This window comes from Bos indicus, chromosome 12, assembly GCF_029378745.1.
Source record: "Bos indicus isolate NIAB-ARS_2022 breed Sahiwal x Tharparkar chromosome 12, NIAB-ARS_B.indTharparkar_mat_pri_1.0, whole genome shotgun sequence".
Taxonomy (NCBI): domain Eukaryota; kingdom Metazoa; phylum Chordata; class Mammalia; order Artiodactyla; family Bovidae; genus Bos; species Bos indicus.
Genome location: NC_091771.1, coordinates 86,787,258 through 86,804,576, shown reverse-complemented (window position 1 = coordinate 86,804,576; position 17,319 = coordinate 86,787,258). Strand labels below are relative to the sequence as shown.

At 43.3% G+C, this 17,319-nt stretch overlaps 1 protein-coding gene across 3 annotated transcripts in view; it reads right to left on the bottom strand.

The window, feature by feature from the left end:
* The window catches only part of MYO16 (myosin XVI), a 518,782-nt gene that overhangs the window by 385,525 nt on the left and 115,938 nt on the right, over window positions 1–17,319 (bottom strand). For all 3 annotated transcript variants that reach the window (XM_070800476.1, XM_070800475.1, XM_070800474.1), the window contains exon 2: window positions 5,747–6,010. In XM_070800476.1, coding sequence (XP_070656577.1) covers window positions 5,747–5,972 — 226 coding nt within the window. In that variant the 5' untranslated portion in view covers window positions 5,973–6,010. The remainder of the gene's footprint in view (window positions 1–5,746; window positions 6,011–17,319) is intronic.

The following is a 17,319-nucleotide window of genomic DNA, read 5'->3' as shown; positions in this document are numbered from 1 at the left end:
AAGAGACATGGGTTTGATCTCAGGTCTGGGAAGATCCCACATAGTGAAGTGAAAGGCGCTCAGTCGCGTCAGACTCTTTTGTGACCCCATGGACTACACAGTCCATGGAATTCTCTAGGCCACAATACTGGAGTGGGTAGCCTTTCCTTTCTTCAGGGGATCTTCCCAACCCAGGGATCGAACCCAGGTCTCCCACATTGCAGGCAGATTCTTTACCAGCTTAGCCACAAGGGAAGCCTGGGAAAACTGGAGTGGGTAGCCTATTCCTTCTCCAGCAGATCTTCCTGACCCAGGAACTGAACCGGGGTCTCCCACATGCCATGGTGCAACAAGCCTGTCCTGCCATAACTACTGAGCCTGTGCTCTAGAGCCCGCGCTCCGCAACAAGAGAAGCCATCATAGTGGGAAGCCCACACACCGAAACTAGAGAGTAGTCCCAGCTTGTCACACTAATAAATTAATAACTTTTTTATAATAAATAAATAAAGGTCCATCTAGTCAAAGCTATGGTTTTTCCAGTAGTCATGTATGAACATGAGAGTTGGAACATAAAGAAGGCTGAGCACCGAAGAATTGATGCTTTTGAAGTGTGGTGTTGGAGAAGACTTGAGAGTCCCTTGGACTGCAAGGAGATCCAACCAGTCCATCCTAAAGGAAATCAGTCCTGAATATTCATTGGAAGGACTGATGCTGAAGTTGCACTCCAATACTTTGGCTACCTGATGCGAAGAACTGACTCACTGGAAAGGACCCTGATGCTGGGAAAGACTGAAGGCAGGAGGAGGAGACGAAAGACGATGAGATGTTTGGATGGCATCACCAACTCGATGGACATGACCTTGAGCAAGCTCCGGGAGTTGGTGATGGACAGGGAGGCCTGGAGTGCTGCCGTCCATGGGGTCGGAAAGAGTTGGACACGACTGAGCAACTGAACTGAACTGAACTTATAACATAGGGAACTGTATTCAATATCTTATAATAAACCGGAATGGAAAAGAATATATTATATGTGTTATATATAGAGAGTTATATACTTACACATACACATATACATGTATACCCTTACAACTGGTACATATAACTCATATATGTACCCTTTGAAGTACACCTGAAACTAACATAACAGTATAAATCAACTATACTTCAATTGCGGAGAAGGCGATGGCACCCCACTCCAGTACTCTTGCCTGGAAAATCCCATGGACGGAGGAGCCTGGTGGGCTACAGTCCATGGGGTCACGAACAGTTGGACACAACTGAGTGGCTTCACTTTCACTTTTCACTTTCATGCATTGGAGAAGGAAATGGCAACCCACTCCAGTGTTCTTGCCTGGAGAATCCCAGGGACGGGGGAACCTGGTGGGCTGCCATCTATGGGGTCGCACAGAGTCGGCCACAACTGAAGCGACTTAGCAGCAGCAGCAGCAGCATACTTCAATTGATCCAAAAAAAAAAATCTCTAAAGAGCTCTCCATATTCTCTGGGCCCATTTCTGTTTTCCCACTCTGTTAGAACTCATACATTTAAGATTTCTGCTTCTTACAATTAGCCAAACCAATCATCTCCATATTCCTAAGCTTGATGGTCAAGACCCAACTTTTATCCCACTAGACTGAGCAGAAGAACTGGAAATAGTTGATTACTCTTCCCTCCTTGAAAATTTCTCATTATTTAACTCCAAGAAAGGCACCTTCACCTCATTTTTCTCCTTTCTTCTGGGGATTTTACCTCACTTCACTCAACTTCTAATGCTGGAATTCCTTGAGACCCAGTCCTTGTACCCCTACAATTTAAACTCATTCCCTAAGTGATACTATAATATAATTGGGCTTTCAATACCACCTATATGTTCATCTATCTCAAGTTTACATCTCCAGCCAGTGCAACACCCCCTCTTATTCTGACTTTTTAGAGGCACCCCTGGAGAAGGCAATGGCACCCCACTCCAGTACTCTCGCCTGGAAAATCCCATGGACGGAGGAGCCTGGTGGGCTACAGTCCATGGGGTGGCGAACAGTCGGACACAACTGAGTGGCTTCCCTTTCACTTTTCACTTTCATGCATTGGAGAAGGAAATGGCAACCCGCTCCAGTGTTCTTGCCTGGGGAATCCCGGGGATGGGGGAGCGTGGTGGGCTGCCGTCTATGGGGTCACACAGAGTTGGACATGACTGAAGTGACTTAGCAGCAGCAGAGGCACCCCTAACTCAGTTAATAGCATTTCATTTTTCTGATTGTTTAGGGCAGAACAAACTTGAGGTCATCCTTGAGCTTCTCAGTCCCCATGGCAGGTAGAATTTTGCTTCCATGAATTGCACCTTCTGATGTTATGCATGTGAATATGTTACATGATCTGAAGACAGAGAATTAAGAGTGATAATGAGCTGACCTTAAAATAGGGCCATTTCTCTGAATTCTATTATACAGACGAGCCCAATGCAATCACAGTGCCCCTAAAAGAAGAAGAGGAGGGCAAAACATCTGGTCAGAGAGATGTGAGCAAGGACAGAAAAGAAACAAGAGGAATTCAAAGCTTGAGAGGCAGGTTCAACCTACCGCTGCTGATTCTTACAATGGAGGAGGAGGCTAAGATTTCATGGATGCAGATGGCTTCCAGAAACTGAAAAAGTTCTGCAAGCAGACTACCCAATAGAAACTCCCAGAAGGGAGCAGCCCTGATGATAACCTTGATGTCAGCCCACTGGGACCCACACCAGACATCTGTCCTATGGAACCATATGATAATTACTGAGATTATTTTCAGCTGCTAAATTTGCAACAACTTGTTATGGCAGCAATGGAAAATTATTATATTCCCCATCACCGGTTCATCAGCATTTCCTGTCAGCTCTATTCTAAAAATGTATCCCCAAATTGACTACTTCTCACCACATCCTTGTTCCATTTTGGTCCAAGCCCCCGTCATCTCTCGCTGAGTTTATCAATAGAGCCTCCCAACCAATTTCCCTGCTTTTGCCCTGGAAATCCTTCCATGAGTTCAAAATGCAGCAGCCAAGCCAGTTCTGATAACTCACAAGGGACAGCTGATCTCTCTTCTGCTCAGATTCTCCAACAGCTTCAGCAGGCCCTGGACGCAACAGCCAGAGGCCATTCCACGACCCTCCAAGTCCCCAGGGGATCTGGCTCCTCTCCTTCTGTGTACCCACTTATTCATCTGCTCCCACCACCCTGGCTCCTTTATCAGGCTGGGATGCTCCCTGCCTCTGTACGCACCTGACATGGCCCTTCCCTCATATACCTTCAGGAGGCAACTGTAGACTCCTCAGCGTTTATCACCATCTGATACTACACGGGGCTTCCAGGTGATGCCAGTGGCAAAGAGCCCACCTGCCAACGCAGGAGCCGCAGAAGACGCGGGTTCAATCCCTGGGTCAGGAGGACCTCCTGGAGGAGGGCACGGCAACCCACTCCAGTATTCCTGCCTGGAGAATCCCCATGGACAGAGGAGCCTGGTGGGCCGCAGTTCATAGGGTCACAAAGACTTGGACTCGATTGAAGCGACTTGGCATGGACTACTCCTTTCAAACAGAGCTCCGTGTGTGGGACTCTCCATTCTCCGCAGCCGTTCACCTGCAATGCTGCTCAAGGGGAGTGATTTATTCTTTTCCTTCCTTCAAGTATCTAAGCTTTAATCAACCATCAAAACCAGAGTCACTCAAAAAAATCACAGCCTCCAGGAATCTTTTCCCACTCCGCCACCTCCATCAGACTTCGTTTTCAGTCACTGTTTTCTATTTTACCGATTTTTTTCTCTCTTTTTCTACTTAGACTGGAGTTTTTCTGAAGATAGGATTCATCTCTCTCCCTGCTTTTTGATTACCCATGTGGCAGCACAGTTCCATGCCTATAGCAACTCTTTAAACATATTAATTCAGATTTTATGGTTCCAATGTTTTCACAAATTATAGTACCTAACATAATATATTAGAGCTTCCTCTTGTTCTCTGGGTTTATTATGCTACTATGCTTAATTTCTTGTCAACAGTAACTTAGGTATTAATTTTTTCCTGTAACTATTTTATACAGAGGGCTTCCCTGGTAGCTCAGTAGTATAGAACTCAAAGACCAAGGAAGAGATGCAAGTTTGATCCCTGGGTCAGGAAGATATCCTGGAAAAGGAAATGGCAACCCACTCCAGTATTCTTGCTGACAAAATCCCATGGACAGAGGAGCCTACAGTTCATGGGGTCGCAAGAGATATGCCTTAGCAATTAAATAACTTTACACAGAAGGCTTTATAACTTTGTAAATATTTTCTTGCTGTTTCTTTACTTTTAAATCAACATAGAGCTTAAATCCACCTGCATTCCAATTTAGGAATTCTCCACCAACACCTGCTGGGTAACTTGGAAAAATCGCTCCCTCTTTCCCTTCACACCCATGGAGGGTGCTGGGAGGGGCAGGTGGGTATGCTGAAGAAGACAGTCCCTTGTCCCCTGATGTACATACAGCTTCACAGAGGAGACGGCCATTCAAAGAAGAGCTTCACATGAGCAGAGAATAATAAAATGGGAGGTGAAAGTGGGACAGCCTTCTGTAAGATTTGACACGTTGACTGACTCTCAGCTCCTTCATGTGTAAAATAAGAGATTAGACTAGGTGATTTCTTAGGTCCTTCCCAGCTAGGAGATTCTTTGTCACTTATTCTATGTCACCAAAAAAAAAAAAACCACCCAAAATCTCATAACTTCTAGTTTGACTATCAAGCCCACACAAAACCATGAAAAGAACTGCTTTAGTCTTCTTATTACTGCTGTTATTGTACAGAATGAACTGACAGTCTTCTAAGATCCACCATTCCTCTTTGAAAGCTTTGGAGCCAAGAATATTACTAATTTCTCCAGACTGGACAGGTTAGAATTATAAAAAGCTCAAGGGACAGTTCTTCCACCAAATGAGTTACACTCTCCCTGCCCCCTATGGCCTCCCACCCACAAAAAAAAAAAAAGAAAAAAGAAAACTTGTTTTCCAGAGATTTTTATTTTTAAATGTAATTAATGGGTCATGGGTATCTACTCTTTGTATGTGTATGCCTGCTTTAGATTAATTCAGCCAGTAATTTTAGAGACAATCAAGACAAATTAACTTATATTTGATTCTTTGAAGCCTTCTACATTTAAACCTAAAGTTGGAGAGTTTCTCTCACACTGGAACTTTGGAAAGTAGGTTGTAAATCAAACAAAAACATCATATAAAAGAATACACAAAAATTGAGAAACATTATAGTATTGTAAGGGCAACCAAAATTTTAAGTGTGTATTCTTAATAAGATGTGATACTAAAAGTCAACCAACTTTAAAGGATAAGCCAGTTGATTATTCTATCCTGTGAGTTTTGGAGGTAAGTGACTTCACTACTCTATCTATCCAGCTATAAGATAATAATAAATTTTGTAACACAATCTCATTAGAAACAGGAGCAATTTCACTGGGAAAAATTTTCATAACAATCTGAAAAATTTGCAAGGAAATCACTTGATTTCCATGTAGGTAATTTTAAAAACTATACATATAACAATTTTACAAAAATTTTGCCTTTTTTCCTCTTTACCAAGAGACTTGGGACCTTTACCTATATTCACTGAAGAAAGCTATTTTTTCCTTGAATATTTCATATAGTTAAAAGAAAACCTCTCATATTTAAAAGCAATTCTATCTTGCACTTCTCCACCAAAAAACAACAAAAAATACGAACACCACATCAGAAAATGATTGTCTCGTCATTACCTTCCTTGTCATCATGGTGGATAATGGCATCCTGTATCATGTCAGCAAGATTAAAGTGAACCTTCTGGTTCTTCCCATGCTTCAGCTTCTTCAGGAGCCCCTCCTGCTTTTGAAAAGCTTTCTCTCGCTCATAGTACGCTTTGACTTGCTCACAGCGCATGCGTTTCACCAGCCGCTGCCGTTGGCCCAGGGGGAGGGACTCCAGCAAGCACTGGTCAATTTCCATTTCATGGGATCGGAAAACGTTACATAGCTGGAAGCAACCTGAAAGAAACAGTGCGAAAGTCAGCAGACCTATCGCTGCAGCCAAGACGGCAGCACCGTGAGCATCGCCCATCTTTCAAGCTGGAAACCCATTCAGGCCTATCTGTGTTCAGCAACTAATACAAACCCTTTCAGAGATTCCTGGAAAAGCAAAGCGAGTGGACGTCTTACTCAAGACTGCAAGAGGGACTTCCCTGGGGGTCCAGTGGTTAGGACTCCGTGCTTCCACTGCATGGGGCATGGGTTGATCCCTGGAACTAAGATTCCACATGCTGTGGGTCATGGCCAAAAATAAACAAAAGTAAAAATTGATGCAAAAAATTCATGATGAACAAAAAAATCAAAGCTAAAAACAAGACTGCATAGTAGTAAAATAGATGACATAATGAGATACCAGTTCAGTTCAGTTGCTCAGTCATGTCCAACTCTTTGCGACCCCATGGACTGCAGCACACCAGGCCTCCCTGTCCATCACCAACTCCTGGAGTTTACCCAAACTTAGGTCCATTAAGCCAGTGATGCCATCCAACCATCTCATCCTCTGTTGTCCCCTTCTCCTCCTGCCCTCAGTCTTTCCCAGCATCAGGGTCTTTTCAAATGAGATACAGATATGTAGTTTTGCTCAACATAATTACTAACAATCCATCCTTTCCTGTTTCTTTAAATCCCTACCAAAGTCTTAAATATTTTACCACAACATTAAGCTCCTTTGTCATTGAATAATTCCAACTAAATCTTACATGATAAATTTTGGCAGAAAGCCATTCCAGGTCTTTGCAAACATCCTTGTAAAACTGTACTAATGACTCTGCTGAGCTAATGTAATAGAACATATGATGGTGGTGGTTTAGGTGCTAAGTCATATATGATCCTTGCGACCCCATGGACTGTAGCCCACCAGGCTCCTCTGTTCATGGGATACTGGAGTGGGCTGCCATTTCCTTTTCCAAATAGAACTTATCAATCAGTTCAGTCAGTTCAGTCACTCAGTCGTGTCTGACTCTTTGTGAGAGTTGAATAGAACATATGCATGCTAGCAATTGTCTATATGACACAGTGACCATTTTCCACCAATTTATTGCTGACCCCTTTTCCTTGTCACTAGTGATGTTCATTTCTAGAAGACCTAATGATGGTTAAGTATAAAGATTGTGCAATGGAAGACAGATTTTTCTCTTGGCAACTCAAAATCATAGATGGAACTGTTGCTGTCAAATCTTTATCTTATTAATATAATGATTAATAAAAGTGAGTTCTCTGCCGTGGACCTGAACATCACCCCTTTCTATTTCCTATAAACATGACCCAAAACACCTATAATGGATTCTACAAACATGTGTCAAAGTCTCTGTCTTAGTAATATAGGGATGAGCAAGATGAGTTCTCTGTCCTGGACCTGAAAACCACCCCTTTCTCTTTCCTATAAACACCACCCAAAACACCTGTAATGGATTGTACAAATTTGTATTGAAACTGGACAAAGGCTTGTGGGGTTCTCCTAGGTTAAAAAAAGCCTTTATTGATCCCCAGTTTCTTGTTTGTAGGAAAAAGGTTTCAGCCCCCTAAACCTGCCTTGAGTTCAAAAGGGCAGATTCAAACAGCCACCAATTAGAGGAGTGAAGGAAATGCAGAAGCAAAGGAGGGGCGGTGCAGACGGCAGGGCAAGGACGGGGCAGGGACCTGGCAAGCTGCGCATCTCCTGAGGGCGCAGAGAGCACTTTAACACAGATCCCTGAGTTCTTCTACAGGAACTAAGGCCCTCTTCAAGAGGGGTGATGGTAACTTCAGGCTGAGCACAGGCAAGCGCACCCCAGACTGGCTGGAACCAGAAGGCTGATGACTTCTGCCAAACGCTATCCTGTTACCTCCCCACAAACTGATCAGAGGAAGGTCATGTACCCTGCAGACCTCCCTGCCAATTTTGTCTATAAAAACTATTCCCTGAAACCCATCAGTGAGTTCAGGTCTTGTGAGCACAAGCTACCGATTCTCCTTGCTTGGTCCTGCAACTGGGAGCTTGTTTGGGCTTACTGCTCATCAGGCACACAAACTTGGATTTGACACTAGCATATCTACCACGACATTAAAATTTTACTATTGGCAGAAAATAAATGTTAGACCACTGAAAATTCTCAAATGTGGCTAGCAAATACAGGTTCAGATAATTGTTTATAGGTTCCTCTCTGAATATATTTATGATGTAACTCTCAGGAAAGTCAAAGTCACTGCATGCACAAAAATGTGGCTGATCATAAGTCACGTCTGGGAAGATCATACCATAAAGGTTTACTTTGAAAAGATACAGTATTCCTCTGACAGTAAGGAAAACTGTGACAAAGCTATTTTCATTTTTATCTCACGTGACACTCTGAAAAACTACTCTCACATGCACCAGGCATCCCTGTTGTGCAGGAAAAGAAAGCCAAGTTGAAAGAGGCTGTGACTTGTCTAAGACCAAAGAGATGATATTATGATAGAGTCAGAAATGCTCCATAGAGGCTCAAGACAGAAACAGAATAAAAGACAGCGATTCCTGAGAGCCAGATTTTATGTGTATTATTATACATGTACACATATGCACAAGGGAGAGAAGCAGAGATGGGGAGCTGTGTTTAGTTGTTTGTTAGCGATGACAAAAGAACTGTATGTTTTAATAAAATGCTTCATAAGTCTTTGCAAGAGTGATGTTAGAAGCATCAAATAGCTATACACAAAACATTCCCTTTCCAATGACCCAAACCCAAAGGGACACCAGGGGTTCTGAAATTATGACAAATGGCTCTCCAGTATGTCTGTCTGATAAAAGCCACGATCATGGCCATAGACAGATTGCCTGTGAGGGCTCATGAATAATGGACAGGAGCTATCCTCTACCTTCAAACCTGTTTAGAGGACATCACCAGGTTTGATTTATTAACTTAGATGCTCAGGACACTCTGACTTCCTGTGACTCTGCCAGGTTGTCAGTAGGTGCCCAGGGAATCATGGGAGCCACGGAAAAACCTAAAGAAGTAAGACAAATGACATCGCAGAGCGCCCTGCGCTTATCAGCATGCAGTCCAAGGGGGAGGTTAATCTAATAAACTCACAGTCCTCTGGTTTTCACTCTTAAAGAAGGGTCTCATGGTGAAATTTTCAATTAACTTTTGAGGAATCTGTGGATACAGCTGGTGATTCATTGAACACTCTCCACTGTCAAAAAAGGAGCACAGAGGGTTATTCCTAAATGAATTACTCGCTTATGATTTGGAAAAACAGAAGCCAGGGCTGTCAAATTTCAAATCCGTACATGTACCAAATATTGCTCTTTTTACACTTTGCTGTTAAATAATCCCCCATGCTTTGATTTTAAATGGTCTGAAGTTTGATTAATTTTATATTGCTGAAAATATACTGGGCACTGCACTTTCTTTTTAGCTAATTATGGGTGGATCCGTTTTGTCGTGTGTATGCGCTCCATAAATCTGTAAGATAGACACTAAAAATAGAGTTATGGGAAGCATAGCTGTGGGGCAGTTTACTGAAAATCTATGTAACTTCGTCACCAGGGCACTCAGAATAACAGTAGCTGATTCTTCAGGTGATAATCGGAAGGGCCCAGGCAGAGGACAGGCGTCTGAACTGGTCGAGACTGGTTTTCTCCCGGGACGGGAGTCCTGAGCAGGCACTGGTCTCCCGCTGTACGATGGAGTTGACAGGGTAGTCTGCCCACCTACTGAACCTGGGTCTCTTGCCTGATAAATATCCCAGTTCTTTCCTCACTATTTTGACTCTGTTTGCCTAGAAAAAAACACACGTGAACCACCGAAGCTTCAACTTTCTACAGACCTCTTTCTCTCAGTAATACAAGAGTTCATTGGTGTGACAAAGACGCATGCTGTATTAAAACAAGGCGTATTTTCATTCTCTTACAAACTGACTATGAAACAAGCCTTGTCTTCCCTTAGACAAGTGAGTGGACTTCATTTGCCAGGAGGTGGGGAGGGTGGGGGAGGAGATTCCTATATATATATATGGCGACCCTCTAATTCTAGATAAAAATGTACAGACAGCCACAGCCAGAAGTCCCTCCTCAGCAAATGTGCATCTCCATATGACAAAAACTGAGAGCCAGCAGACAAAATACGTAAAGGAAAAAAGCCAAGATCTATATTCAGAAATAAATGTGCAACATCTATTAAAAAATTAGTAGCCCCATGCTTTGGCTTTGGTGGGCACCATATAATGTGCTGATTTCAGGACTTTATACTGTAGCAAACAAAAAATACAAACAGTAAGCTAAAGGAATTAGGAAACTGAACTCCTAAAGTTATTCTACTGTACAACTACCAGAAATGCTTTCATCTCAGTTAGAATCAAAGTCTTCATGTGGCCATGGCACACTCAATGTGGGAGATTTTTATGCTTATCTCTCCATGACTGCTGGGCTTCTCTGGTGGCTCAGATGGTAAAGAATCCATCTGCAATGCAGGAGACCTAGGTTCAGTCCCTGGGTTGGGAAGATCCCCTGGAGGAGGAAATGGCAACCCGCTCCAGTATTCTTGCCTGGAGAATCCCATGGACAGAGGAACCTGGCGGACTATAGTCCATTGGTTTATCAAGAGTCAGACATGGGGGGTGGTGGTCCCAAGATGGTGGAGGAATAGGACAGGGAGACCACTTTTTCCACCACAAATTCATCAAAAGATCATTTGAATGCTGACCAACCTGTACACAACAACTTCTGAAGTGTGGTGGAGGACACCAGGCACCCAGAAAGGCACCCCATTCTCTTCAAAAGGAGGTAGGACAAAATATAAAAGACAAAAAGAGAAACAAAAAAGTTAGGGATGGAGACCCATCCTGGCCGGGGGGAGTCGTGAAGGAGGAGAAGTTTCCAAACAGCAGGAAACACTGTCACCAGCAGGTCTGTGGGGAGTTTTAGAATCTCAGAGGGCAACATAACTGGGGGGAAAAAACCCCCACCAAATACGCACCTAACTGCAACTGCCAGCAGAAAAGTAGCCCAGACCCAACCAGCAAGCAGGGGCTGGACAGGGAGGTACGGGTTGCATGCTTAGGGTCAGGACCAGGCCAGAATGCCCTGAAGACAATCTGAGGGAGCTAACGTGAGATAGCAACCCAAACTGTAGGATAGCCAGGGAGAGAAAGGGAAAAAAGAGAGAGAACTTTCCCATGAAAAGCTCTAACTTAAAGCAGAGCCTGACCCACTCACAGAACAAAGGACTGAGCGAACACCAAAGGAGATCTAGCCAGCTGTGGACTGGTCCTCCCCCCGCTGGTGGCAGAGAGGCAGGCGGGCGACAGCCAGAGTTGGAAGGCAAGGGGCAATCTGGGCACCAGAGACGACATCCCCCACCAAACTGTGAGCAGGCTCCCAGTTGCTAACCATGTCTTCCTGGGATACTGGCTGGCTGACATCTGCCAGGAGGGTCGCAGCCTGAGATCTGCTCCCCAGAGGAGACACATGGCACACCTGAGATGGTACTCTTGCAGCGCACCCGGGAGCGGCCAGGACCAGGGAGGTGATGAGACCCACGGCCCACCTGGGACAGTGCGCTCACCACGCACCTGGTTGCCTGAGCTGCTCAGACCTGGGAAGGGCAAAAAACGTGTGCAAACGACTGAGTCTGTGCCTTTGTGGAGTACTCAAGAGCCTGAACCTGAGAAGCTTAGACCTGGGAAGTGCACGAAACCCAGGGCCTGCTTTGGACAGATCCCCTTCAGAGCAACCTGGCGCCCGAGCAGTGTAGACATGGAAAGCACACACTGCCGTGAGCTGGGGTAAGCCCAGTGTCCACACACTGCAAGCACTCCCACACACGAGTGGTGTTTGTCTGCAGTGTTCCTCCCTCCCCACAGCACAACTGAACACGTGCCCACCTTCGCCCCCTTGTGTCAGGGTGGAAATTAGACACTGAGGGGCTTGCAAACAGAGGAAGCCAAAATAAACAAAGAAGAGGGAACCGCTCTGGAAGTGACAGGTGCAACAGATTAAAACCCTGTAGTTAGCACTGACTAAGCTTTGGAAGGGGCCATAGACCTTGAGAAATATAATCTGGAACAAGGAACTATCTGAAACTGAACTGACCCCACTGCCCTCAACAGCTCCAGAGAAATTCCTAGATATATTTTTACTATTATCATTTTTTCATTAAAAATTTTTTTTACATTCTTTATTACTCCTTTAATTATTTTTATAACCCACTATTACCTTGCAAAAAAAGAGACCATATTTTTAAAGCAAATCTCATATATATATATATATATATATATATATATTTAATTTTTGTGATTGATTTTGTTTTGTATTTTTAATATTGTATTTTTGAGAGTCTAACTTCTACTCCCAATTTTTAATCTTTGCTTTTTGGTATTTGTTATCAATTTTGTACCTTTAAGAATCTAATCTTCAGTACCCATTTTCACTTAGGGGTGTGATGACTGGCTTGATTGCTCTCTCCCCTTTGACTCTCCCTTTTCTTCTCTGGGTCACCTCTATCTCCTCCCTCCCCCTTCTCTTCTCTGCTTAACTCTGTGAGCATCTCTGCATGTTCTGGGCTGTGGAGAAAACTTAGGGAACTGATTACTGGATAGAAAGGTCTCTCCCCTTTGACTCCCCCTCTTCTCCACCTGGTCACCTCTATCTCCCTCCTCCCTATTTTCTTCTCTATGTAACTACATGAACCTCTCTGGGGGATCCAGCCTGTGGAGAGCATATAGGGAATTGATTACTGGCTAGATTGCTCTCTCCCCTTTTGATTCCCCCTCTTCTCCTCCTGGTCACCTCTATCACCCTCCTCCTTCTTCTCTGAAACTCTCTGGGTGTCCCTCACTGTGGAGAATCTCTTCACCATTAACCTAGATGTTTTATCAACTGTGCTATATGGATGAATTCTTGAGGCTACTGTAAGAATAAGACTGAAAGTCAGAGGCAGGAGGCTTAAATCTAAAACTTGAGAACACCAGAAAACTCCTGACTCCAGAGAACATTATCTGACAAGAGCTCATCCAAAAGCCTTCATGCCTACACTGAAACCAAGTTCCACCCAAGAGACAGCAAGTTCCAGAACAAGACATACCACGCTAATTCTCCAGTAACACAGGAACACACCCCTGAGCATTAAAATACAGGCTGCTCAAAGTCACACCAAACCCATAGACACCCCAAAACTCACTACTGGACACTTCATTGCATTCCAGAGAGACGAGATCCACCTCCACCCACCAGAACACAGATGCAAGCTGTCCTAACCAGGAAACCTTGACAAGCCACTAGTCCAACCCCACCCACAGGGAGCAGCCTCAATAAAGAGGAACCACAAACTTCTAGCCTACCCCAAAGGCCACCCCAAATATAGAAATCCAAACAAAATGAAAGGCAGAGAAATATTCAGCAGGTAAAGGAGTATGATAAATGCCCACCAAACCAAACAAAAGAGGAGGAGATAGGGAGTCTACCTGAAAAAGAATTCAGAATGATGATAGTAAAGATGATCCAAAATCTTGAAACAAAATGGAGTTACAGATAAATAGACTACAGACAAGGATCGAGAAGATGCAAGAAATGTTTTACATGGAACTAGAAGAAATAAAAAAGAGTCAATCAATAATGAATAATGTAATAACTGAGATCAAGAGCACTCTGGAGGGAACCAACAGTAGAATAACTGAGGCAGAAGATAGGATAAGTGAGGTGGAAGACAGAATGGTGGAAATAAATGAAGCAGAGAGGAAAAAAGAAAAGAAGAATTAAAAGAAATGAGGACAACCTCAGAGACCTCTGGGACAATGTTTAATGCCCCAACATTCGAATCATAGGAGTTCCCAAAGAAGAAGACAAAAGACAGGCCATGAGAAAATACTTGAAGAGATAATAGTTGAAATGGATTAAAGATCTAAATGTAAGACCAGAAATTATAAAAACTCCTAGAGGAAAACATAGGCAAAACACTCTGTGGCATAAATCACAGCAGGATCCTCTATGACCCACCCCCCACAGTAATGGAAATAAAAGCAAAAATAAACAAATGGAACCTAATTAAACTTAAAAGCTTTTGCATAATGAAGGAAACTATAAGCAAGGTGTAAAGACAGCCTTCAGAATGGGAGAAATAATAGTAAATGGAGCAACTGACAAAGAATTAATCTCAAAAATATACAAGGAGCTCATGTAGCTCAATACCAAAAAACTAAATGACCCAACCAAAAAATAGGCCAAAGAACTAAACAGACATTTCTCCAAAGAAGACATACAGATGGCTAACAAACACATGAAAAGATGCTAAACATCACTCATTATCAGAGAGATACAAATCAAAACCTCAATGAGGTACCATTTCATGCTGGTCAGAATGGCTGCGATCCAAAAGTCTACAAACAATAAATGCCGGAGAGGGTGCGGAGAAAAGGGAACTCTTTTACACTGTTGGTGGAAATGTAAACTAGTACAGCCACTATGGAGAACTGTGTGGAGATTCCTTAAAAAACTGGAAATAGAACTGCCATATGACCCAGCAATCCCACCACTGGTCATACGCACCGAGGAAACCAGAATTGAAAGAGACATGTGTACTCCAATGTTCAACGCAGCACTGTTTAAAATAGCTAGGACATGGAACTAACCTAAATGTCCATCAGCAGACAAATGGATAAGAAAGCTGTGGTACAAATACAGAGTGGAATATTACACAACTATTAAAAAGAATGCATTTGAATCAGTTCTAATGAGGTGGATGAAACTGGAGCCTATTATACAGAGTGAAGTAAGTCAGAAAGAAAAACACCAATACAATATATTAACACATATATATGGAATTTTGAAAGATGGTAATGATGACCTTATATGCGAGACAGCAAAAGAGACACAGATGTAAAGAACAGACTTTGGGCTCTGTGGGAGAAGGCGAGGGTGGGATGATTTGAGGGAATAGCATTGAAATATGTATATTGTCATATGTGAAATAGATCACCAGTCCAGGTTTGATGCATGAGGCAGGGCACTCAGGGCCAGTGCACTGGGAGGACCTTGAGGGATGGGATGGGGAGGGAGGTGGGAGGTGGGTTCAGGATGGGGAACACATGTAAACTCATGGCTGATTAATGTCAATGTATGCCAAAATCCACTACAATATTGTAAAGTAATTAGCCTCCAATTAAAAGAAATTAATTAATAAAAAGAAAAAGAGTCAGGCACAACTGAGCAACTAACACTTTTACTTTCTTTCTCCATGACTGCCAGATTAAACAGGAAAAAAAAATTAGTAAGGGCACAGATAATTTGATCTAAGGGACATCAATAGAAACATGCTCTCAATTTTCAGGGAAAAACCTTTTTCTAAGAACTCATGGATGATTTACAAAATTGACTATGTCTTAGGCCAAAAAGCAAAGCAAATTTCAACAAATATGGAAGAAGTGACATTAGACATTTTCTTAACCCAATTGAGAATTAGATTTCAACTACAGAAACGAAGCTAAACCTCCCAGTATATTCAAAAACTTGCTAAGTTGCCAATACCACCAAGAGGTGGAAACAATCAAAATGTCACGGACAAATGAACAGATAAACCAAAGGCATATGTATATGGAGTACGTATAAGTAAATTCCACATAATGGAATGTTATTCAGTCTTTTTAAAAAGAGAAATATTATCATAAGCTGTAAAATGGATCGACTTTGAGAACACTATGTTAAATGCAATAAGCCAGTCACCAAAAGATAAATACTATGTGGTTTCATGTATATGAGGTGTTTAAAATGGTCAAATTCATAGCAACAGACAGTGAAACCAAGCAGAACCTTGCAGGGCCTTCCACTGGACAGACCCCTCCCTTGGTGTCACTCAGCTCTTGCTTAGAGAGAAGCCGTAGTGTCCTATGCCTTCTCTGAGGTCCACAGAATAAGTTTAATCAGTGAAGTGAGGAAATGTAAAAACAAAGGCAGACAGTCAAGCAAGACAAAATAACAAGAAGACCTTTAGTTCCTCCTGAGCCACATCCTGTGAACTATTTTGCGGACACTAAAACCACCCACCAGTTGAGTTAACTGCATGCTGACCGATAGCACATAGACCACAGACCAGCTGCATCGAGAAGGTTAATGATGTTAAGTCCTGAAATGCTACCCGGTATCTCACCACCAGCGATCAGAAGACTGTCCATGAGCTGATCACACACCTTGCGACCCTCTGCTTCATCTTCCTTTAAAAAATTCTTCCCTGAAAGTCACTGGGAAGTTTGGGTCTTCTGAGGATAAGCTGCCCCTTCTCCTTGCTTGGCACCTGCAATGGCTTTAGAATCAGTTCTAGGTTTGAGTACCAGTTACTTCACTGGCTCAGGTGGTAAAGAATCTTCCTGCAATGCAAGAGAGCTGGGTTTGATCCCTGGGTCGGGAAGATCCCCTGGAGTTATGGCAACCCAGTCCGGTATACTTGCCTGGGAAATCCCATGGACAGAGGAGCCTGGAGGGCTACAGTCCATGGGGTCGTAAAGAGCTGGGCAGGACTGAGCGACTTTTCCTCTCCTTTTGCTTCACCACAACCTGTAACAGGAGGCATGTACAGCACATTGGGTGGGGGACCCAGGTCAGGAGGCCAGGCTCAGGAGCAGAAGTAGGATGGCGGTTACCAGGGCGTAGGGGAAGAGGGAGACAGGGAGTTGTTTAACCAGTTTAGAGAACCGTTTTGATTTTAATTTTTGACATATATACACTACTGGTGTGTGAGTGTGTGTGTATGTGTGTGTGAGTGTGTGTGTATGTGTGTGTGTGTGTGTGTGCGCGTGCTCAGTCACTCAGTGTTGTACGGCTCTTTGTGACCCCATGACTGTAGCCCTCCAGGCTCCTCTGTCCATGGGATTTCCCAGGCAGGAATACTGGAGTGGATTGCCATTTCCTCCTCCAGCGGGTGTTCCCAACCAAGGGATGGAATATATTTCTCTTGCACTGGCAGCTGCATTCTTTACCACTGAGCCGCCTGGGAAGCCCACACAGTACTGATATCATGTATAAAATAAATAGCTGATGAGAGCTTACTGGATAGCACAGGGAACTCTACTCAGTGCTCTGTGGTGACCTACAAGTGAAGGAAATCCAAAAGGAGGGGATACATGTAAACATATAGCTGATTCACTTTGCTCTGCAGTAGAAACTAACATTGTAAAGCAACTCTATTCGAATTAAAGATTTTAAAAAGAATCAGATTTTAAAGATGAAACATTTTGGAGATCTGTGGCCCAGGAATGTGAACATGATTCCACTACTGGACAGGACATTTTAAATTGGTTAAGGGAGTAAATCATCAGCTCAG